The 24,106-nt window shown below is 42.0% G+C and overlaps 1 protein-coding gene across 2 annotated transcripts in view; it reads right to left on the bottom strand.

The window, feature by feature from the left end:
- The window catches only part of SATB2 (SATB homeobox 2), a 118,426-nt gene that overhangs the window by 21,691 nt on the left and 72,629 nt on the right, over positions 1-24,106 (bottom strand). The window contains exons 8-9 of one of the 2 annotated variants that reach the window (XM_081167009.1): positions 18,994-19,206; positions 13,657-13,812 (exon numbers count right to left, since the gene is read on the bottom strand). In XM_081167009.1, the coding sequence (XP_081023135.1) occupies positions 13,657-13,812; positions 18,994-19,206 (369 nt within the window). The remainder of the gene's footprint in view (positions 1-13,656; positions 13,813-18,993; positions 19,207-24,106) is intronic. The other variant, XM_081167010.1, reaches the window with a different exon arrangement.

Genomic DNA, 24,106 nt, shown 5'->3' with positions numbered 1-24,106 from the left:
CTGAGGAGTAGAGTCCCTAAGATGGTTGGGTGGCACCTTGTATGCCTCCTTCCGGCAACTCCTTCAGCCAATTTGGTGCCAAATGTATTGCTCTGTTTTCCTTTCGACCACTTCAGTGAGGTTGGAGGATATTGTTTTCTGCCCAGGACTTTCATACACACTGCCTAGACATGTACCCCATCGAGGTCACTTCGGTGCTGCTAATTGCAACGGTTTGACCCCATTGTCTCTCAAGATAGACAAAATACCAATACCATTATAAGAAATGATTAATGTAACCCATAGGGCAGAAAGACACTACTTGTTAATAGGTGACAAACTTTCTCACCTTTATCCACTTACGTGTATAGAGAAAGTGCAATTATATTGAATGGTTTTTAAATACACAGAACATCTGTAAACTTTGATGCAAAAAAATCTTTGTTAACACCTGTAGGCAACCTTGCATAGCAATACTGAATCATCCCTTTCTTGTGGCTTTATGAGAGTAAATTCAACATAATAATGAAGCAACATACAAAACATGCATTTCCTAACTTTCACTAAGTAAAATATTTTGACAGTTCTACAGCCCATCATCTCAAGTGATTGTCTGGATTGTCTAAGCACTGAACTCACCATATCTCCATCCTGTTAAAATCCATGGGGCCTGAGCAATTTCAGTGGGGTTGTGTCAATTTAATATTTCGAGCTGGATCTTGTTTTCTTAAGGTTAAATATGTCTTTCTTCAAAACTGTGTATGAAGGGACCTGACTAGAAAGGCTTTTCACAAGCCAAAAAAGGAATTGAAAGATTTGGTGTAACAACCTGATGCAAGGTGCTATTAAAGAGACCTCATATGATATCACATTGTTGTTTGTCTAACTCTCCACTGTGTCTTCTGCCTTTACCAAAAAAAAAAAAAAAGGAAAAGGAAAAGGAAAGGGGGGGAGGCAAGATTTGATTATCTCCGCTGCATCAGCCAAGACAGCAACACCAGCTGTTCTCATTGTGCAGCCTCTTCCTCACGGCCTACATGTTAATAACCTGATCATTCCATTTTCTCCTTCAACTGCCGGCTGCAGCACAGCGAAGAGACAAAAACCTAGACCCATCTGCAGCAGCTGTAGGCACTGAACTGTGAAGCCACTGGGGATTTATAAACTAATCTGTAACACAACACTGCCTTGTTTTTACAAGTGAGAGGCCACATTTGTGCAGACCCGATCTTTTCTTGCAATAAGCTGCCCGGGGGGGGGGGTATGAAAAGGAGATATCTAATTATTTGCTTGGAATAAATATCTGCATTTGGTCTTTTAGTTGGTATGTTGCTAACCGTAGAATCAGGTGATGGCTGATTTTCCACCAATATTCTCTTGCCCACACCCCCAAATCCTGTGTACCTCTTTAATAACAATTTAAAACAAACAAACAAGAACAAAATCCTCGGCTCTAAAGTGTTTTCTCAGGGGTTCCGCAGTACGAAGGAAATAATTTTTGAAATGTAAAATAAACCATCTGTGGTGGGGGGAGAAGCTGCTATTTCTCCATCCATTTTACTGATCAGAGTAAGTCTCCAACTGCACACTTTCAAATGTTTAAAGCAGGTATGGTTAAAACTTCCCAAGGGAAACTGTAAGAGAGACTTACATCCTTAAAGAAACTTTTTAAAGGGTAAGTAAAATCCCACACCTGTTCAAAGTCAACGTTCTGAGTGATCTAAACCCAAAGACCTACTGATCTGTCAGAGCAGGCAGTTATATTAAGAGAAGGCTCCATTTGAAAAGAGACCCGTGACAACTTACTGCTACCATTTTTGCTTGTGATCTTGGAATGTCTCACACAACAGTCAGCTGCATTTGATTGATAAGCACTGCTATAATCTGCACTCATTACAGTCACTTAGCCTGACACTATAGGCCTCATTATGGTCTATGTGCTCTCTGCCATTAGTCTTTAGGAAGCATAGTGCTCAATTTGCCAACCAACTTGCAAGGTCTTGACCGTAGAGCTATTAAGGAGAAAACTAGACTGCAGTGTGACCATGTGTGCAGATATGAGCAAACCAAATTAATTTCTGGCAAGGGAAGCTACCAGGCAAAGATCCCACCCTTAGGACACCTGAGAACGTCTCAATTCCCCAGTGGACGTAAGCTAATGGCATGTTTAGCAGAGCTCAGTTCTGAAGGTGAATCACATTCCTGTTATTTAGGGAAATATTAATCCAGTTTCCCCAGAAACTCTTTGCTTGGCTGATCAGATTAAGGGATCTAGCCTCCTATGGCACACACACCACAGCAGGTCCCAAGAAATCTGTGATACTTCACAGCCTCAGACATATTGCACCATGTATACCCAGCTGCTACAATAATTAGCTTATGAATGTATCAGCTGGTTCTGCGATTTTTATAAATAATAACTAACCTACAGAGCAGAAAGATTTTCATGAGTCTAATATTAGCAAGAAATTGCTAAGCCTTCCTAACTCCGTAATGTCATTGTGCTAAATGCCCTCTTCATGCTTGCAATTTTATACTACTGGGCCTCCCTCTGATGCCATTTATAAATATTTATTTGGCATCAGCACTGGCAATTCATTTGTGTCAGTTTCTTTCACAACAGCTATTACTTGTTTTCTCTCTGTTTCACAGCCTACTTGTACACTTATCTACAACAAATCTTTTAGTCACTGTTGTCCTCGCCCTCCATCTATTTACCCAAACTGTCTTTCACTCATCCATTCAGGACTATATATACAGCTCCACTGAACAACAGATTTTAGCTTTCAACGTGGCTAATATTTGAGAGAACCCTATGCTACCACAAGTCCCATCGAATCAACATACACAATGCCCAAAGAAACAGAAACCACCAGGTAAGAAAGTGTGCACACTCTGCTGCTGCTGTTGTTGTTTTCTATTTAAATAATCTTAGCGTGCCATCCAAGAAAGTTTTGCAGTACCAAGCAAAAAAAAAAGTGTAAATGTCAAATAAAACAGTGACAGATGACAGTATTCTCTATTGAATAGCACCGTTGCTTCGTGCATGTTCGATGAGAACTCATGAATTATTAATAAATAAATCTCCCTTTTCTTTTTTTTTTCTTTTTGTTTAAACCCTCAAGTTGGGGGGGGGGGTTATTCAGGGAGGTGATAGCAGAGGGAGTCCATGTGTGTTTTATTGAGCATTCCAAGAGAATTGCTTCCATGCAAGAAATGCTGATACAGTACAGAATTTCTCTGGAATGGAGGCAATTCATGTTGATTTCAGACTTTTGGCTAATGTTCCTGGTGACATTGTTTTAGGGAAGACAGGTTACTGTATATAGAATTAGGTTGTTGTGATTCGAGGACCCGATCCCTGCTTGGGGAATAAAGACACGTGGACACAGAATGTAAGGTTAATGGGTAAGGTAAAGGCCACAACTTTATTGATTACAGCATGTGAGAAGGTATTGGCTTAGGCATTGGACCACGGAACATTAGACTCCACCCACTCGAAGAGGGGTGAGTCTGAGGAGGGGTTAGCCACCAGAAGGGGGAGCCTGTTGGTGCTAATCCAACTATAGGCTCTCTCCTGATGTCACCGAGGGTCGTGCCATGGCCCCCCGCCACACGGGCATCGGACAGGATCCACGACCGCCGGATTCCTTTAGCGGAATACCCAAAATTGTCGGGGAAGGCGATAGCCACACCTTGCCCCCTGAAACAGCAACAACACATTCCAATGCCTAACCGCCAAATGCCACGAAAGTTGTGATGGTTGCTACGAGATAGGCGAAAAAAACCAAGATGCCGGGCCAATTTAGCCAATTGGAAAAAACTCCTACCAGGCCCCCTGGTTAAACAGGGCGACCAACCAGAGGTCCATAGCAAAGTCTCAGGAACAGCTAATCTAAAGGGAGTGGAGGGTGGGTGACTCGAAGAAAATGTGTGTGCAATGGTGGGGATGGCTGGCGCGGCTGTGTTTGAGCAGCAAGCCACGCCCCCGCCGAGCTTCCCTATTGGGTGCCCAACCGGGGAGGGGCGTGGAGCGCCCCCTGCATGACACGGGAATCGTCTCCCGCTCACAACTCCTCCCCTCCTGGGAGGAGGAGAGGCTTTATTAGACATCCCACTCTTAAACATTCTTGATCCCTTAGTGGCCCAGTTGCGTCACTCACCATCTCTCCTATGCAAATAAGTCCAGTAACAAACTTCAAGATTGCTGTAAAGGGTGTGCTCTATTGCCATGTGTCTGTCATGTGGGGCTAATAAACTGAGCTGTATCCTGATAAGAAAGAAGTGCTGTAGACTGATGGTTCCTGGGTCCAGGAATTAGGCTCACAGCCCGTCCTGGGATAGGTTGCCTCTCTGTGAAGGAACAGGTTTGTAGTCTGGGTATACTCCTGGATTCCAACTAGTTACTGGAGTCTCAAGTGGCTTCTGTAGCTAGCTGTTCTTAGTCCCAGCTTAGGCTGGTTCGCCAGCTATCAATGTTCCTAGGTTGGGATAGCCTTCCAGTATCCAGACAGGCTTTCTGCTTCCTTTGGCTTACAACTTCTTGAAACAACATCCCTGAAACGGCTTCCTTTCCAAGGACCTACTATGACCTCCAAAACAAACACAAAGCACGTTCCTAACAATATTTTTCTTCTGAACGCTCACCACGTATAAACCTAAGCTTCTTTTGGAGGCATTGTCACCTGATTAAAGGACGGTCATCTGATTAAAGAAATCTTACAGTCCAGGCCTGTGCAGAAGACCTACTACATTCAATGGGATTTATTCCCAAGTGTGCATCGTATCGCCACCCTAACTGATTAAAACTCATATGAACCATTCATCCATCAAATCTGTATAAAATTTGCCCACAAGTAAAAACAAGTTTTGAACAGGAGAAAACATTTTTTTAGATGCTTCACATGTTTCACGTTAGAATAGGCACTCCTGCATATGAGAAAATGGAGGATTTGAGTGTACGCCTAACCCCTAATTCCTCTACCCCTAGACGCATTATGTCATCTTCCCTGGCCTAATGGAAAGGAGTTGCAGCAGCTGCTTGTCCTGCTAGTGGTTCTCCTATAAGAAGTGTCAAGCCTTGAAATGGGGAGTTTGGGGTCAAGGTTGGGGCAGGATCTGCAGGATACTAGCCCCACAGACACCTCCCGCCCAAAAACCAAGTGGCTCAAACCTGAGACCTCTCTGCTATGTCATACTGGATCTGGTGTAGTGAAAAAGGAAAGGAAAATCTGATCCCTTCCACCCTGGCCAGTGCAAATTGGCACCCCTTCAGGTGCAGCAGTGGATCCCCTGCTCTCTGACCCCCTTTAGGATTGCCCTATTTCTTTTCTAAGATAGTGCCTAGAACTCACAATTTTTATATTTATTTTTTAAAAATAGTCTTGAAAAAAAATTAAATAGGCTGCATGATTTTTTAAAATAGGCTTACCCCTTTCTAATCAAATAATTTATTGAATTATTTAATTAGATGATTGACAGATTAATCTACTACATACTGAAGCACTATTTTTAAATCATCCTAATTCAGGCTGGTTTTTAGTGGGTAGAATCAAATTACAAAACATCTGATGCCGGAGCGAAAGCAGGGGCAGTTGTAATCAGTGTCTGGGTGGGAGACCATTGAGAAACCCACTGAAGGTTCTCTGAGCCTTCCTAAGAAAGAGTGGGATGCAAGGATAATCAACCATCATGACAGGTTGGGTGTGGGTTCTAGCATGTCATATGAAATCTGTTTTAATGTTTACAATATATATATGTTTTTTATTACAATGACATTGTGTAACAGGGTTCACTAATGTAAACACAATAAAACAGCGGATAGCAAAATCTGACTCCATGATCTCATTCAAATATTCTAAGGAAAGAAAAAGACAATTGTCACAAATAAAGAGCTATGACTCTTGTACAGTGGTACCTCGGGATGCAATCGGGATCCGTTCCGGAGCCCCGTTCGCATCCTGAACAGACCGTAAGACGCGTCTGCGTGGGTCGTGTTTCACAGCTTCCGCGCATGCGTGTGACGTCATTTTGACCGTCTGCACATGCGGCAAAACCCGGAAGTAACACACTCCGTTACTTCCGGGTCGCCACAGAGCGCAACCTGAAAACACTTATCCTGAAGCGTATTTATCCCAAGGTATGACTGTACAGTAAAGAAAGGCTGTAGTGATGGTAGCAAGGAATTCAGTTTGTAATTCTGTTTTGCATGCAATCCTGCAGATTTGTATAAAGAATGCTACCAAGTCTCTTAAACTGTATTAAATAATGTGGATGCATTAGCATTAGCAATTTGGAAGTATCATATAGATGTCCTACTTTAAAACTTCTCTAACTCCAATCAAATGTATTTCCCAGGGCAAAAAGCAAAAGAATCTGCAGGGTAACTAAACTTTTGGCTGCTCAATAAACAAAAGCATTTCAGGCATGATGTACAAGGAACCCCCTAGAGGAAAAGGGAGGTAGATGAAGAAAGAAATGCAGCTCATTCCCATATTTATCATTGATCCTGTTTAGCCAGCTGACCTTTTTACTTCTGTCGTATTTAGGTCAGCAGTAGCGGCCCACCAAAAAAAGCTATCAAAGCGGTTGTTAAAAGGATTCATACATCCAGAAGCTCCACAAAATATTCCATGTGAACAGAATAGGATCAGGTACACTTGCCTTGTAGGCTTATTCATTATGTATTAGGGCATATCCAGACATTCATTTTCTGTGTCCTGGAAATGCCATTGTTATCCAGGCAAACCCACACAGCTCTCATCAACTCTCGATAGTTCACAGTCCCAATATTAGCTTATGGGGATTTCCTGCTTTTTGAATTAAACGCATGGTGCAAAAGTTTCCTTTTGCTTCTTCTTGTGTGGGTACTTCTTTGTGAGAAGTACCATATTTTTTTTACTTAAGCTTGTTTGGTTGTGAGGATACACTGCTATGCCCTGAAGCATCAGCCAAGCAAGGTAAATTTTTGTGGGTGGGTGTAGATGAAACTCAGTGCGTTGCTTTCAGCTAAAGTGTAGTGAGCCAGAAGGCTCTTCAACAACACAAAACAGGGGTTGCCAAAAATCTGGTGAGGTGAGGGCATTGCTTCAAATGCTGCTGAGGACTACAAGTCATGCCTGCTTTGATCCAGTATCCAGGGCTGGGAAAGGTAATGCAGTGAGCATTAACACAGACCTCCCCACCCAAGTCTTTCTGCTGAACTCAGGCAAGAGGAGCGATAAAAGGTATCTCTTCCTGCATTTGTGGAGGCATCAAAGAGAAAACACACAAAACTTTGCCAGTGACACCAAAAAGACTGAGACAAAAAGGACGGGTGGTTCAAGGACACTGTTCAGCACATGAATCCTAAAAGTGCTCTGCTAGGTTGACCGCTTTTTCACACCAAATTTTGACCAAGTGGAGCAGACAGCAGAGGAGGTGTTTGAAAGACAGGTGTAAAACCTGCATTGATCAGGATGCTCATATGAATCACAAATGCCTCTAGATAAAATATATATTTCACATATTAATGTAAGTAGCACAAGAGAGATACAGAAATGATTTGAAGTTTGTATGTTCAAACACATTGAGACTAGAATTATTGGAAGAAAGCTAGATTTTATTACAGTAACTGCTGTGTTATTAGAAAGCTGAAGGGCATTGATTTTAAGACCACTGACAATGTTCTATCCATGTATTAATGTTCATAATGGAAGCAGGGAATAAGCTGCCCAGGGTAATTTATATTGAAATTATACTTACCACCGCTCAAGCACTGACATCTACATGGAAGAAAGTGTCTTAACCCTAACCATGTCTACTCAAAAATAACTCCTAATAAATTTAATGGCACTTACTTCCAGAGAACCAAACACCAACACATGACAGTAGTGTCGGAAGGCCTGCAATGGTTTCCTGTCTGCTACCAAGCCAGGTTTAAGGTTCTTATACTAGTGTACAGAGCCACAAATCACTTGGGCCCAGGATACCTTAACAACCAATTCATCCTGTACACCCCAATTCAATCAATGAGATTGTCAGGGGAGCAATAATAGTGGTTCCCTATGGGCCAGAATCACAACTCATGTCAGCAAGGAGTTGTGCTATAGAACAGGGGTCGGCAACCTAAGGCCCATGAGCCACAAGGGGCCAACAGGGATTGTTTAAGCGGCCCCCGAGCCGCCCCTGAACTGAGCCACCTGCTTGACGAGTCCCCCGCGCGATGCGCTAAACCAGCACGGCATGGGGACTCGCTTCCGTGGTGCCGAAAATCGCGTCTGCGCAGATGCCGGAAATTGCAGGCGCGCGCACGATCCGGCCCACAGAGGGATCTCCACTGGAGTGAACCGGCCCAGGCAAGGTAAACCTTGCCAACCCCTGCTATAGAACTCCCTCTCACAGAAAGTTAGCCAACATTCCTACTGAGTTTCAATGGCCTGGTCAGGAGGCTTTTGCCCCCTGAAAGCTTTTCAGATGGTTCTACATTTAAAAAGAAAAAGAAAAATGAGATTTTACATTATTGAGATGTTAAATTTTAGAGATTTAATTAATGTTTTAAATTTTGCATATTTTATATTTTATTGTTACAAGGCACTTTGGTGAAAAACAGGGTATAATTTTAAAAAGAAATAAGTGGAGTTAGGATTGCAACCTAAGTCAATTAACTGGCCTTGAGCAGCAGCTTGGTTCATTTCATATTCTTATTTTTTTAAGGAGTTGAATGTATCTGCACTGACATTTTGCAGGGATACCAGCAAATACGTGAGTAGGCAAATGAAGAGATTTTAGTGAAAATGATTCAAAAAAATCTCTACTCAAATATATGTAAAAGGATATTTCCTCACCCACATCTTCAGTGCAGAAAATGTCAGCATCTGTGACAAAAAAGGCAATGTGTGATGTATGTTTTTAAAGAGACTAGAATCATGCTATTAACCACATAAAGATTACTTTCTAATTGTACCCATGCAAAGGTCTTTAAAACAAATGTTCAGTAGTGATTAACTCTCTTCATGCGATTGGGAATCTACAGCAGTAGAAAATGAGCCAGGTTTCTGAACTTGTTCTTTTCTTGATTAAAATAATCTTGATTAAAATAAAGCTGATTATTATTTAAAATAAGCCAGTGAAGAAACCTGAATGGCTAGAAAACTGGCTATAATGGCAAGTTCTGCCATGAAGCTTAATGAAACCTTGACAAGCTGGCTTTGCTCTATTATTCCTATTACCTTTGAACTGCAACATTCTCTACCGTAATGTTTGTGGGAGTTTAATCACCAGTTTTGCCGAACTATTCCTTGAATTCTTTGCTTTATCTTCTTGTTCTAGTTAAGGATGTAGATGACAGCCATAGCCACATGATATGAATCATCATAAGAGACTGGCCATTTTAAGTTTTCATCACACTGTGATTTAGTGGATAGACTCTTTGAGGGCAAGAGCAGTAGCTGACATTGAGAAGGAACTGCACACTTGATGAGTCTATCAACATGTAAATGAGTAGGGTTGCCATACATCTAGAATTTCCCAGACATAGCTGGTATTTGGCCCTCTTAAAAAGCTTCCAGGCAAAAATTGCTTGAAATGTCCAGGAAAATCCAGATGCACAGCAGTCCATGTCGGAAGTGTAGATTTGGGCAAATTTCATTAAAAATAGCTCAAAAACTCTCTTTTTCCTATCCTTTATTTTTTGAGATTTTGCAAAAAAAACTCAACAACCGTTGTGTCCAGATTTTTGAAATATGGCAAGTTATGAGAATCCTCTGAAGCTATAGCACAATTTTTGAAAGTCAGCTGTGGCTCCCCCTCCCTGCTTTATCCTCATATCTTCTGTACATGAAATATGCATACAGTGCAGCTAAAATCCAGCCATGTCCTGAATTAGAAAGGAACAAACCATTTGCATGACCCAGGCACATATGGAACACTGTGTACCAATGGGGAGTGACAGTAGAAACAAGGCACAGGAGACCATTGGCTGGGTTAAAATAGGCCACAAATTTATTGATTTCATATGTAAGCCAGTGGCAAAAGGCACTGGATAAGCATCCACCTTCAACCAAACTACCTGCAGGTTGAACCCGGGATGGGTGGACCCTGGTATGAAGGCTGCCCCTGGACATGGGTCAAATGTGACTTTCCTGCCAGTGCCTCTTCACGGAAGGGATGCTATGGCCCGCTGTTTGGGCTCCCAGACAGCTCTGCCACTTTAACAGGGTACCCGGGTGTTAAAAGGATACTACCCAATGCCTTAAATGCCCAAGTTGTGGTGTTTGCTATGAGGCAGGCAAAAACCTGTAGATGGGTCAATCTGTCTGCAGGCAAAACTCCCCCTTGGCCCCAAATACAGCAACTGAGTAATCCATAGCAATGCCCATACACAGTTCAGCTTGCTCACCATCAGGCTGAAGCACACATACAAATATAAAAGGGGCAAGAAGGCAGGTGATCCAGTGACAATCAGATCCATGCAGGACAGAAGGCTGGGCATCAGGCGCCGCACCCCTTCAAAGGAAAGCGACAGTCCCAGTACCTGCCCAAGTCTTACCTCCTGATTGGCCGGGAGAGTGCCTGGCTTCCTGCCAGGAAATGTGTGGCCAGAAGAGAAGGCTATGCACCCACCTCCGGCCACGCACTTGGACCCCTCCTCCCCTTGCATCAGCCCCCAATGTGCTCTGCACCAGGCAACATATGGTGGCCACACGCAAGCTGGTGGTAGACCTTTATTGTTGTCCTGTTATAACCCAGAGGGGAAGCAGAACGTGCATTTCAGTCCTATCTCATGGCCTCCCATTTGCACATGCCCCTGCATGTCTGGCAAAAATGAGAAAGAGTTGAATACATGTAGACATCACCAGTGCTTTCATAGAACCCTGTGTGGTGCTGTGAAGCCCAAACCATCAGCTTATTATCTGGGCTTCAAAGTACCATACATCCTACACGGTTTAATTTCAAAACATGTGGGAAGGAACAAGTCATGTGATATAATGTGATAGACAGATGGGCAGCCATGCCTACAGATGGTGGGAAAGATAGATACCTAGGTATGGTAAAGGACCCCTGGAAAGTTAAGTCCAGTCAAAGGCATCTATGGGGTACAGCACTTATCTTGCTTCAGGCCGAGGGAGCTGGCGTTTGTCCACAGACAGCTTTCCGGGTCATGTGGCCAGCATGACTAAACTGCTTCTGGCGCAACGGGACACCGTGCCAGAGCACACAGAAACGCCATTTACCTTCCTGCCGCAGTGGTACCTATTTATCTGCTCGGACTGGTATGCTTTCAAACTGCTAGGTTGGCAGGAGCTGGGACAAAGCAACAGCAGCTCACCCCATCACACAGATTTGAACCGCCAACCTTCTGATCAGCAAGCCCAAGAAGCTCAGTGGTTTAGACCACAGCGCCTAGCCTGCATTCCGGAACCAGTTCCCCACTGCTGCTCTATGTGATTCTTTTTCTTTTATGTAATTATCTTGGGATAAGTACCAGAACAAATACTAACTTTGGCTCTGAAAAAAAATCAAAATGTGATGCAGTGAAGAACACTTGCTTTGGTTCCTATCTTCTATGGAATCTGGAAGGAACAGGACATGTGTAGCCCTCAAAATCAGATGGTCTGGATTGAGTGCTTACAGGCCCTCTGTGGAAGCACCATATGGAGCTATTGTTTTAAAACTGCTTTGCTCAAGAATTGGTTTGGTGAGAAAATTGGGTAGAGTGACTGGCCATATAGTTAGTGTGTTACCATGGCAGTTGCTACTAGTCACTGGTCCTATTGGTGCCCTTAGGGCATCCAGCTGCTCATGTTTGAAAATAGGATATTGGACGTGATAGACCACATTCTGATCCACCAGGACTGTTCTTATGTACTTATGAATTCTGGCTCTCAGTAGGAATTTATTTAGAGGCTTACTAGGTACTTTTAGACATGCTTCTGTGTTAAGTTGGATCTTATCAATTTTCCAGAGATTAATATTTCTCTCACCCATATATGGTTGTTACAAACTTTATACTAACAGATGAATGCTGATGATGACCCTGTAAGAAAGTGGAAGTGCCACTGGTTCTCAAACTCTGTCTTAGCCTCCCCAGAACTCAAGTTGTACAATAAAGGCACCATGGCAACCAGCTATGGTTTGAAAATGTTCATGAAAATCTACACATGATATGCAAATTATACTAAATAGCAACTTCAAGCTCATAGTATATTTTTTTGATGTGGTCACCAGCGCTGACCAAATTTCCTATACCTACTGTAAACAGAAAGTCCAAGTGCCTTCAGTATAACAGTTAATATTAAGGCATCACAGAGTAATCAGTGCTACCTACTAGACTTGTGAAACAAAAGGAGCACATGCTCAAAAATGCTTATGCATGAAGTATTACTGGGCACAGCCACAGCAAATGTCACTTTCACACATTTTAAACCCTTCCTGCTTTTTTCCCCTCTATCTGGAGTTTCTATATGCTCACAGCAAGAACGTTTAATGCATTCTAGCTCTAGAGAGTAGATGGTGGCCGGCTCCTTTGGAATTTCTACATTCGAATTGGCACAGACGGAAGCTAGTGAGCCACCCAAATTATTTTGGGTGGCTCACAGTCTTTCTATTTCAAGACTCTTCTGTGTAAAATGACAGGAAGCTTTCAGGCATTTTGGAGCCAAACCTCAGAAAGAGCCTGGTAATTCAGTTTGTCCTAAAAGGGTCCTGATTAAGGAATATCCAGCCTTGGCCGCACTGCACACACATCTTTGGTATTTGGTATTTGTATGCCGGCAAGGATGAAGGGCACGTTTGCAAAATCAATTGTGTGCAGTTTTTATATTTACTGCACTTTTACCACATATGTCATTTATTACACAGTGGAAAACCGTTAAATGCACAGTAGTTGTGCCAAGTGGCATTATGCTTTTAACAGCTTTATTCGTTTAACAGCTCCAGTCTCATTATATTTTGCCATGTGGTACATGAGATTTTTATTCATTTAACAGTGTAAGAGGGCTCCATGGCATTTTCCTTTTATATATTTCATATTGTGCCTGGGCTCTTGCCTTTTCTGTGAGCATTAGCCCACAGGCTGCACTGAAAACAAGTGGTGCAACAGGAGACATGATGATTTAGAAGAGGAGGAAGAAAATGAGTGTGAGAAAGATTTGGATCCTCCTCATATACAAATCCATGTAACACATTAGAATATATTCAGTATTTCTGTGAATGATGATAACAGAATTACTTTCAGCATTTTATAATGCTTCCATTTCATATTTTTTTAAACTACAAGGAATACAGTGATCAATCAATCTGTGGTATTTGTTGGCTTCCCATAAGACAATTGTTTAAGGAATCAAACAACTGTTAAAGAATCAAATCTGTTAAATGTGTACAACACTATCATTTCAGGGGTTCTTGATTTACTGAACCAGGTGGAGGACAGGGAAGCAGTTTATAGCCCTGTTTCTTTTTTTTTTTTTACTTTTCAGTTAAAGGAAGATAATCTGATTTGTCTTTGCTATCCATTCACTTTAAAGAGGCAGAAAGAAATTATTTAGGAGCAAAAAGACAAAGTGCAATGGATTCTCCAGGGATCATTGATGTTGTTACTAATGCTGCAACTGATATACTTTAATGATGGAGGGAGGGGTGGGTCCAATTTCAACCTTGAAGCTTTCTCTGCTCTTTCAAAAAGAACCCTCTACTCACCTGACTTTTATTGGCAGCCACTTTGGCAAACAGAGCCTGAGACACCTTGGCCCTTTTCATCTCCTGTTGGATCTCGTCATAAATGGCAGCTGTGATGTTGATGTTGGCTCCGTCCACCTTAATGGGGAGGTCTGTTGTCGGTGTCGAGGTTTTGGCCTACCGAGAGACCATGAAAATAATAATTAAAAAAGTGCTGCTTTCAGCCCAGCCATCTGTGCAGAAATTATCAAAGGATTTCAGTCAGCTGATGCCAAACTGCATTAGCTACAGAGGGACACTTCCTGTCCATTATTCTAATCAGGTTAATTGTGATTGGAAATAATTGCAGTGCATTCCTATAGGACGTTCACAGTCCTCTCTCCCTCTCCCTCCCTCCCCCCCTCTCTTCACACACAGAGCTCGCTCGCTCGCTCTCAACACACATAGAAGCACATATACCAAAAAACTGAAAGGTTATATAGCAGAAGAATTAAATCCCAGGCAGTCACTTGATGGGGCTAGCCAGAAAATACAATATAATACATACATGAGTATTTGGACTTTTGCTTTTTCTCCCCATAAAACTGCATACCTTGGAGGAAGAGCCAATTCTTCCAGAAAAAATGAGTAAATGCATAGAGGTCTCTAAATAATAAATTATTACTCAATTTAATGCACTCCCTCAAGTCTCTCTCATCCTTTATTAAAGCTATATGTATGTCATTTGAGTATGTATGGTTTCCCATCATTATGCTGCCCAGATAGTTACCTAATTTCACCTAGGAAATCAGTGAGAATGAACAAAAATTCATAACACCAGGCTTCACAGTATGTGTGGTGTGCTGCCCTTGGTCTCCTAAACTCATATTGCAGTTCTGCATATTCCAGTGCACTCCTTTTAATTGAATGACTTCCAATCAACTTCTGGGACAAATGAAGGACAATAAACAGAGAATATTGGCACTTCCACTTACTAAGCCATCAGAGAGAGAACTAGAAGTTAGGAATGGAGGGGGAAAGGTCATTACCCTAAAACCAGAAACCAGCTGAAAACCTGTTCAGAATGGCTGCTAGTTTCAACAGTACAAGTCAGATACATCACTGAAACTGCCCAGTAACCTATGTATCTAGTAATGATTATATAGTGGAACCTTGGGTTGAGAACGTGATCCGTGCAGGAGGCACGTTCGCAACCCCCAGTGCCGCGTCTGCGCATGCGCGTGACGCGATTTGGTCTTCTGCGCATGTGCAAGCGCTGGAACCCAGAAATAACCCGTTCCAGTACTTCCGGGTTCGGTGCGTCCATAACTCGAAAACACGCAACCCGCAGCGTTCGCAACCTGAGGTATGACTGTATTGTACAGGCTATTCTATCTAACAGCAGTTATCTGCACACAGCAGCAATCTAGGACACTGATCTAGCAAGCTTTTTATGGAACTGAAACATTAAATTAAGCTAACGTGTATATAGAAAAAGACTGTCATGTCATTTCTCCCATGCTGGCACCTTAAAACAGCCTGATACAGGGAGGTACTGAATATAAATAGTACGTTTAACCCAGAGATGTTCCCCTCAGCCCACATGCAGAACACAGCCAGATTTTATCCAGCCCTCAGCGCCTAGGGCTTGCCGATCGAAAGGTCGGCGGTTCGAATCCCCGCGGCGGGGTGCGCTCCCGCTGCTCGGTCCCAGCGCCTGCCAACCTAGCAGTTCGAAAGCACCCCCGGGTGCAAGTAGATAAATAGGTACCGCTTACCAGCGGGAAGGTAAACGGCGTTCCGTGTGCTGCGCTGGCTCGCCAGATGCAGCTTTGTCACGCTGGCCACGTGACCCGGAAGTGTCTCCGGACAGCGCTGGCCCCCGGCCAATAGATGTGAGATGGGCGCACAAACCCCAGAGTCTGTCAAGACTGGCCCGTTCGGGCAGGGGTACCTTTACCTTTACCTTTACCTGGGTCTTCTTCCACCTATCAGTTGCTCAGCAGTGAGCAGCTGAGAGGGGGAAATGTTCTGACTTTTTGTGAAGTATGCAACTGCAGTTCCTTCCTCAGCAAGATCAAAGCAGAGGGGAAAGGTCTCAACAGAGGTAGACCTATATTGCCTACAAAAATGCAAGATGTGTTCCTTCAGTTTAGAGTTGCATGCAATTTTGGAAGTATAATTGTAATTCCACCATCAGCAGTAAAGTGGGTGGGATCAAATCTTCTTTGTTGTGACACTAAGATTATAGAATGAACTCCTGAAAGAGGACTGCCTGGTTTCCGGTCTCTGCTCAGTTTTCAACAGACAATACAAATATGTTTTATTTATTTCTCTTTCTGACAGAGACTGCGACCCAGTTTCCACATGCCCTGAATGAGTTCCCAGAGTGAATACTGCAGCTACCCAGGGCTATGCCATGATTTGGTTTGGGATTACCGTACATTACATGAGCTGTAAACCTAGTCTTCTTCATTTGTTGCATGTGGTTTGTCTGGGGGACAGATTCAGCTGCAACACGATAGCAAACATGGCTTAGTGCTGGGCAGGATAGCAGCAGCAGGACTGGGCAAAGAGCACAGTGGCCACGATCTTCACTCTGAGAGAATCTGCACATTAGTTTGTGTGTGCTAAGCCATAGTTTAGCTTAGTGTTTGAAAAAATTCTGGCACACAATATGCAAACAAGAGTGTGCTGGGGCTGCTACTTAACTTTTTTATTTCTTTTGTTTCTTTATGAGTTTTTGATTTGTATTTTTATAATTGTTAATTTTTAAATGCTGTTTTCAGGAAGTTTTGTTGCCATTTCTTCAAACAGAAAAATGACAGAATTAAATGAATGTGTGGAATATAGAAATTAACTAAATAAATTTACCACAGAATAAAGAAAGCAGCATCTAAACCTTTTCATGTTCAATACCCCTGGACTCTTTTACTGGATTAGTTTGGCACAGGCCACATAATATTAAGGACACATCTCAAAATAATAGTTTATCAATGTAAAGCTACAAACTAAGGATAACAACTAAAACAACAGGGAATACAATGGGGGTATTTACTGTATTTCTTGATACATTCTCAGATTACCCACCACACTGCAAAATCATATCACAGATTGGTATCTATGGAAACAACATTTTGTATATAGGATTAACTTTGGCACAGAACAAATTTGCCGTTAATTTGTAATACATTTTCTCTTGTCTACCCATTTTGGCTGTTTTTGAAGGCAGTCTCCTAGCATCAATATGTCCCTTCTAAGTGACAAGTCTTGGGTAGAAATCACATATGTATTTTATAGCACTTTATAACTTCCCCCTGTTTCAGTTAAGGTATACTACTAGTGCTGACAAATTATGTTTTTCCTGGGTGAGCCATCTTCTATATACAGTACACTCCTCCAGATAATGCAGAAGGAGCTCCTTCACTTGGCTACTTTGGATGCAATCGACTCTTTACTCGCACAAGAACATTCTTAGATGTTAAGATCAACTTCTGAGACCCTTCAAGGGTGCCCCCTTTTTCAGTGTTAAGGTGAAAGAGCTAATACAGGTGTGGCACCTTCTCTGTGGTATGCTCTGCCAAGGAGGGCAGCCTGGGAACTAATCCTAGAGCTTTCCAGCTACAAGCAAATGTTTTTTGTTTATTGCCACAGGCCTTTCACAGTTACAATTACACACACACACAACTGATTGTTTTAAAAAAGAATCACTCTGCTTTTTTAGCAATTATACTAGTTTTTTTTGTGTGTGTGTGTGTATACACACACATATAATAAATTTTATTAGTTTTCAATTACAATCCAATAATAGCCTCATTATAACAATACCAATTGAAGGGTCTCAGAAGTTAGGCTTCCAGTTCCGCTCTGCCTTAATGGAAAGCAGCACCCACAACAGCGGGAGATCGTTGGCAAAGGAAAAACAATGATGATTGAGGGTAATTATCCTTGCAAATTCCCCCCAGGGACAAGGGCGAATGGGCTTCACTCACATTTTGTCTCAGTACCTGGCTCTCGCTCCGGCATGGATTGTGGGAGGCAGGGAGGCGCTGAGATCATATATATATTCTTTTAATTATAAACCATCCTGAAAGTTGTGAAACTTGTTCCTGTTAGATACTATGAGGATCTCAAGGCATCAGTGAAATGAGGAGGGGGCGATTTTTCTCTGGCAGAGGGACTGTTGGAAACCAAATGCTTCCACTCTTGCTGTGAAGCCGGCAGAGAGGTAGATCACAATGTGGCATGGAGATTAGGCCAACAAGGCCACAGGAAAAGGGCTGCCTTCAACAAGCGTATTGATGGAATCTATTTCCCTAATGCAGATAAAATTCACTGGAACCAGGGCCAGCACATGCCAGTTGTGTCCTTCTCAGCCAGCCTCTGCTTTGGGGAGCAGTGCACCAGGCTCTGGGGTACCTAGACTAGCGCACCACTTTGGGCTCTAGCATGCGGCCCCCAAAGTTAAGAGCCACCAGGGGTGCCCCCCCCCACTCCAGCTACACTACTGCATTAAGACCTAGTTGTTCGACCTAAGCTCTGGTGATGATCTCAGCACATTGTCAGGTTCATGTAAGTGTACAGAGTCCTTTAGTCATTTAGGATATTAAACCATCTTCACTTTGAATTATGCCCAGAAAACAACTAAAGCCCAGTGAAAGCTCTCAAATGCTGTGTAAACGATCACAGTAAACGATCTAACTGTTGTGTTCTGGATGAGCTGTATTTTCTAAATGCATTTTGCTACCAGCTGGTTGCAGTCACCTCAACAAATCCTTCATTATATCTCAAAAAGGGCCTCTGCTGGCTGCTTAAATCCTGGCTTGTCATTAGTTAGAAGAAGAACTGGATGACATTCCAATCAGTATGGCAATCATGGAGTAAAATCATAGACACTTAATGGAAAAGCTATGATGCTCACAGGCTACAGCACGGTTCAGAGGATGCAGTGACTGCCTAGTTCTCTTCAAGCATACAGGGGAGATGTGTATGAGGAGCATTTTCTATCGCTGAAGAGACTGGAGTTACCCTCATTTCCATGGGCCTCCACATGCACATCAGTGTTGTGATGCTTTCAATCACAGTTGATGTGTGCAACCTGCCCCGCATTTGAATTCTTTCATGTAGTTCATTGAATTCTCATTCTTTATATTTGCAGCATTAAATACTAACTAGTTTCATCTACAAAGTATTGCCAGAAGATAACATGATCCTGTTAGCTCAACTCCAAACCCTAAAAAATCAAGGTTCCAAGAAGCACTCAAGTGGACTGAATACCAGATGGGAAAATCCTAACAGGTCATCTCAAATGATGCCCGCCCGTCTGTTTCTGGATAACGGGACAATTGTGAAAGCAATTATAATAGGGTTGCACCTTACCTGGGGGGTTCTGGAGGAACTTGGACTGCTGGCAGCTGAAGACACCATGCTCACATTGGGGTTCATACTCCTCTCTCTCTCATCCTGATATATACGATCTCGTTCTGTCTCAGGCAGGTTGAGGAAATTCTGCATTGCCCTCAGATTTACCAGGAGGGACTGGGAAGCTGTTCTAGGGTCTTCTTCTTTACGCAGAATCTCTGATAGCAATCCCTGGTTCAAAAAATTAAAAAAAGGCCAAGTCTTTTTAAAAATGTGTTTATTGTAACCAGCCAGGTTGCAATGCTGAGACCCTTCATAAGATGTTAAAGCACAGGGAATGTTTTGTAGAAACAAACCTTGTTTTCTTGGGACTGTGGTTTATTTAGGAGCATTTCTGTTCAGATTCTATCATATATTTAAGATCAACCTGAACAAAGAGGTGCCAAAGAGGCAGGTGGGTCAGTGTAAAGCTACCATTATAGCCAGGTGCCTCCTGAAACTATTTTAAGAACTATTAGTGCTCTCACTCTTACTGCTTCAGGCTGGAAACACTTGGCAGCCCTGTTCATCTTCAGGAATCTGCCAAGTTTGGTAAATTTAGTTCAGACATTTAAACAGCACAGGAGACTTATGAAGAAAAATGTTTGGCAGAGTTTGGATGTTACAGTTCATTCACTGCAAACCTGTCAATTCTTTCTAATGGGAGAAAATGCTGCAAATATGAGAAATTCTCAAGATACTTCATCTTAGAAATTAATAATTTGAAAATTGCTTGCTGCCTCATTTAGAAAGCCAAGATATGGCAATGTCCATATTCATCAAATACATCAAGCTTTTTTTTTTACATGAAAGAAGCCAGAGGTTCAGTTATTTGTATAGCATGTAGTTAGGCCCGCAGAAAGCTAGCAAGGGCATAGGACATAAGATGTTCCTAAGAAATTGTCAGGGACTGGGCAGAGGAGGAATGGTGGAGACCCCCCTCCCCATCCTGACCCTTCCAGGCAAGAGGAAGAAGAAGATAGTACAGTGGTAACACTTTGGGTTACATACTCCACTAACCTGGAAGCAGTACCTCAGGTTAAGAACTTTGCCCCAGAATGAGAACAGAAATTGTGCACCAGTGGCACGTCGGCAGCAGGAGGCTCCATTAGTTAAAGTGGTACCTCAGGTTAAGAATGGTTTCAGGTTAAGAACGGACCTCCAGAATGAATTAAGTTCGAAACCAGAGGTACCACTGTATAGATTTACAACAGGGGTTTGAGGGAGGTAGCATCTCAGAGGCAGATGAGAAGAAAAGCTGGGAAATCATGGGAGAGCCGGGACAACACCCAGCTGACACATTGTCATTAGAAAGCACCCCAGACCCTCCATCTCCCAGAACCTGGCGAGCCCTAAAAGTAGGAGAGCAAAGAGCTCAAAGGCAGAGGGCATGTAGCAGCACCCGTAGAGGAGACAGTGAGAATGACGAATGAGGAAATGGGAGAGATGGGGGGTGGGGATTCACTCGGGACAATGCCATTATCCAAGAGGCTGAGTTCTATAGCCTCTCTCTGTAAAGATCGAAATAAAAAAGGACGGTAAGAAACTTTTCCATGTCTTTATACTTTCCTGGGCAACCAGCTCAAAGCCACTGACAGCATCCTGACAATAATTGGGATATAAATATTACTGATTACTAAGTAATTTCAAATATTGCTTTGAAACTTGTGCTACCATACGCTTCATGTCTATGCCTAGGAGAACAGATGATTACCAGCTTACTACAAAATTATGAAAAGTTTCTTCCTAAAAAGTCACACTATACCTAGTTAATAACTACAGTCGCTTTGCAAATAGACAAGAGACACCCAATCACTGCTTTCCTAATGTTCTTCATCCTCCCTTCCATGGGCAATCTACTCCCATCCTCAACACCTTCCCTTCTGGCAATATTTTCAACAATGACTGCTTATGTATGCTTTTTTGTATTTTAAAGCCAATAGGGAAAGAGAAAATATATGTGCAGCCTCTTCTTTACTATGCTTTTCTATGTTTCTCAAGCTAGGACAGCATCCTACAGCGTTATGGCACACGATACCACCACCCATCTTTTCTGGACTTACAGGGCTAAGTAGCCTACAGCATTTTGGAGGCCAGGACACAAGTATGAAGAGTGGTATCCTAGTTAACAGTCCTGGTAATGAGTCAGAACAGAAATCCCTCAATTTTTATTAGTCTCGGGAGGCAGAGCTATATGAGTGGTCACCTTGTTCGTGTGTGATAGGATGAACAGTGAGTCCCTCTCCATCGGCTATGCCAGTGGAGAGGAACTGTTGATGGAGGAAGGCTCTGTGGCAGTAGAGGCTTATCATACACTTCAATCAAGTGGGAGCTACTTCCAGAGCTAGCCAGCATAAGCACCTGAAATGGGGTGTTTGGAGGAAAGGTCAGGGCTGCTCAGAACTATAAATGATCTGCTGGATCCTATGCTGGCCCGCTTTCCCTAAAGGATCCAGTGGAACCAGACTATAGAAGAAGTTCAGCATTGTCAAAGCATTTCCCTATTATTATTATTATTATTATTATTATTATTATTATTATTATTATTTTCAACTCTTTCCCATGTTACATTTTCAAGAGTAAGAGAGATGTGCAGAAGAACCCCAAAGTGATTCAGACTAGGATGTAGTTGAATGTGACTATTTTGTCCATGCAAAATTAATGTCTTAAAAGTGAAATCTATTTCATTGCAAGGTTGAAAATAGATTGTACTGACAGACTATGCTGATAACCGATGGCAAATAGATAATGAAGTCAGTAAAACAAAATATCATGAGAGCACTTATCATTTATATTCATATAGTTCTGAAATGGTATATACAAATACTAACCAATAATCGGGATTACAAAAAAAAGAATAAAGTGATGCTAAATAATCTGTTCAGCTCTTTCTCACCTGCAACAAATTAGGCTTTCAATATGCAAAGCATCTTCCTTCAAGAAAAACAAACGATCATGATTTCATTTAATTGTAATTTAATGAGGCATAATTTATTTTTAAAGTGATATACACCAGGTGTGTGGTAAGGGAACTGGCCCAGCCAGACAAACTGTAGTGATGCTATTTTTGAGAAATGCCTGAAGATAGCTGGAGATTGTTTTCATTTCTGCAAAGCATGTTTCTGCTACAGAGGACAAGCAGGAGGCGAAAACCCACAACATTTGTAATTTGCTATAAAATTCCATTGGCTAAATTAGCTCATACCAACAGAGCATTTTCTTAAAGGGGGGAGGGACAAATTATACAGTAACAGCCATACAACTCTAGATGTCCAATTCCGCATATAGTTAGGCAAGTTTAAGATCATCAGGCATAAAAAAACTGGGCAAAGGATCACTGCCCAAAATTCTACTGTATAGACCTAAACCTGTAACCATACCTTTTTTCTCAAATATTTATCTAGTCTCAGGGAGACAACTCATTAAATGGCTATGTGGACAGGAATTGCCTTCCAACTTCAACATGACTGTTTTTTTAAAAAAGTGTTTTAAAAATGAGGGCGAGGGAATTTTTTTTTAAAAATGTGCTGTGTATAGGATTTGCAAATCTGGAATTCTAAACTTTTACAACGAGTCTTCAAAATGCCAGGTATTTGGGGTTTTACATTTTACAATATGTAACATATTCGCAACAAATGATTTAGTTGCTCCTGCTAACGAAACCTCAAAATAATCATTAATGGTTCAATTGTGAGAACATTCTCGGTAACAACCAAAAGTGGTAATAAGTTTATATTATCACTTTCGGTTGTTACAGAGAATGTTCTCACAATCGAACCATTAATGGCATAAATTTACACATTACAGCAGAATTGTGGGAGCTGATTTTCCATGGGCTCATCCCACATCACTGTTGCAACAGCTGCTCACAACCACATGGAGACCAACATTTTCAAGAAGGGAACGTGAAGAATTGAGGCAAATAGCTGTGACAGGAGATAACAATTTAAGTCTTACTGACAAATTAAAAATGAACAAATCATGAGATCCAACTGGTATCCCCTCAACAGTTCTTGAAGCACTTGGAACTTGAAATTGATGGCCTTTGGAATAAAAATATGCAACTTGTCCCTAAAATCAGTCTGTACCTGAAGACTGAAAAGCAGCCAAAATACCATAAATTTTTAAAGGGATCAAGAAGGGAGACAGAAAACTGTCTGTTCCAGGGAAATTGGTGGAAAGTAACAACGATAAAATTGTCATGCATACAGAAGGATAAGGCTTGCTGAAAAAGAATCAACATGGCTTCTGCAAGAGTACCGTATTTTTCACTCTATAAGACGCACCAGACCACTAGACGCACCTAGTTTTTGGAGGAGGAAAACAAGAAAAAAAATATTCTGAATCTCAGAAGCCAGAACAGCAAGAGGGATCGCTGCGCAGTGAAAGCAGCAATCCATCTTGCTGTTCTGGCTTCTGGGATAGCTGTGCAGCCTGCATTCGCTCCATAAGATGCACACACATTTCCCCTTACTTTTTAGGAGGGAAAAAGTGAGTCTTATAAAGCAAAAAAAGTCCTGTCTCACTAATTGTTTAGTGTTCTTTGACAGTGTCATGTGGATTGATCTGGTAGACATTGTATACTGGACATTTCAAAAAGCTTATGACACAGACCCTCACCCAAAACACAGGAGCAAACTTAGAAGTCATGGGAACTTAGAAGTCCCCTCATAGATTGGTAGCTGGTTAAAGAACAATATGAAGAGAGTAGGAATAAACTGACAGTTCTTGCAACTGGGTGATGTAATCAGTGGGGTTTCAAACAAATCTGATTTAGGACCAGTAATTTTCAAGTTGTTCATAAATTATCTAGAGTGGGGAGCAAGCAACAAGGTGGCCAAGTTTACTGACGACACCAAATAATTTAGGATGCTGGCCTTTGACCACTACTTTCATGGTGTTGCTGTAACATGTGAAGAGCTAACTGCAGTCCCCCAGTACTGTCCCAGGGCTAATATCAAAATAGGGATAAGAACTTCAATTACATTCAAAAATAAGGCACTCCTAGTCTTGTGAACAGGAAATGCAAAGATGATTTACTGAAAAATCTCATCATTTAGAATCAAATAAAGAAACACCATTTGAAATTTCA

The sequence above is a fragment of the Podarcis bocagei genome, assembly GCF_964188305.1.
Source record: "Podarcis bocagei genome assembly, chromosome: 1".
Lineage (NCBI taxonomy): Eukaryota > Metazoa > Chordata > Lepidosauria > Squamata > Lacertidae > Podarcis > Podarcis bocagei.
The sequence above is the reverse complement of the archived record's forward strand: the minus strand, read 5'-3'. Positions and strand labels throughout refer to the sequence as shown.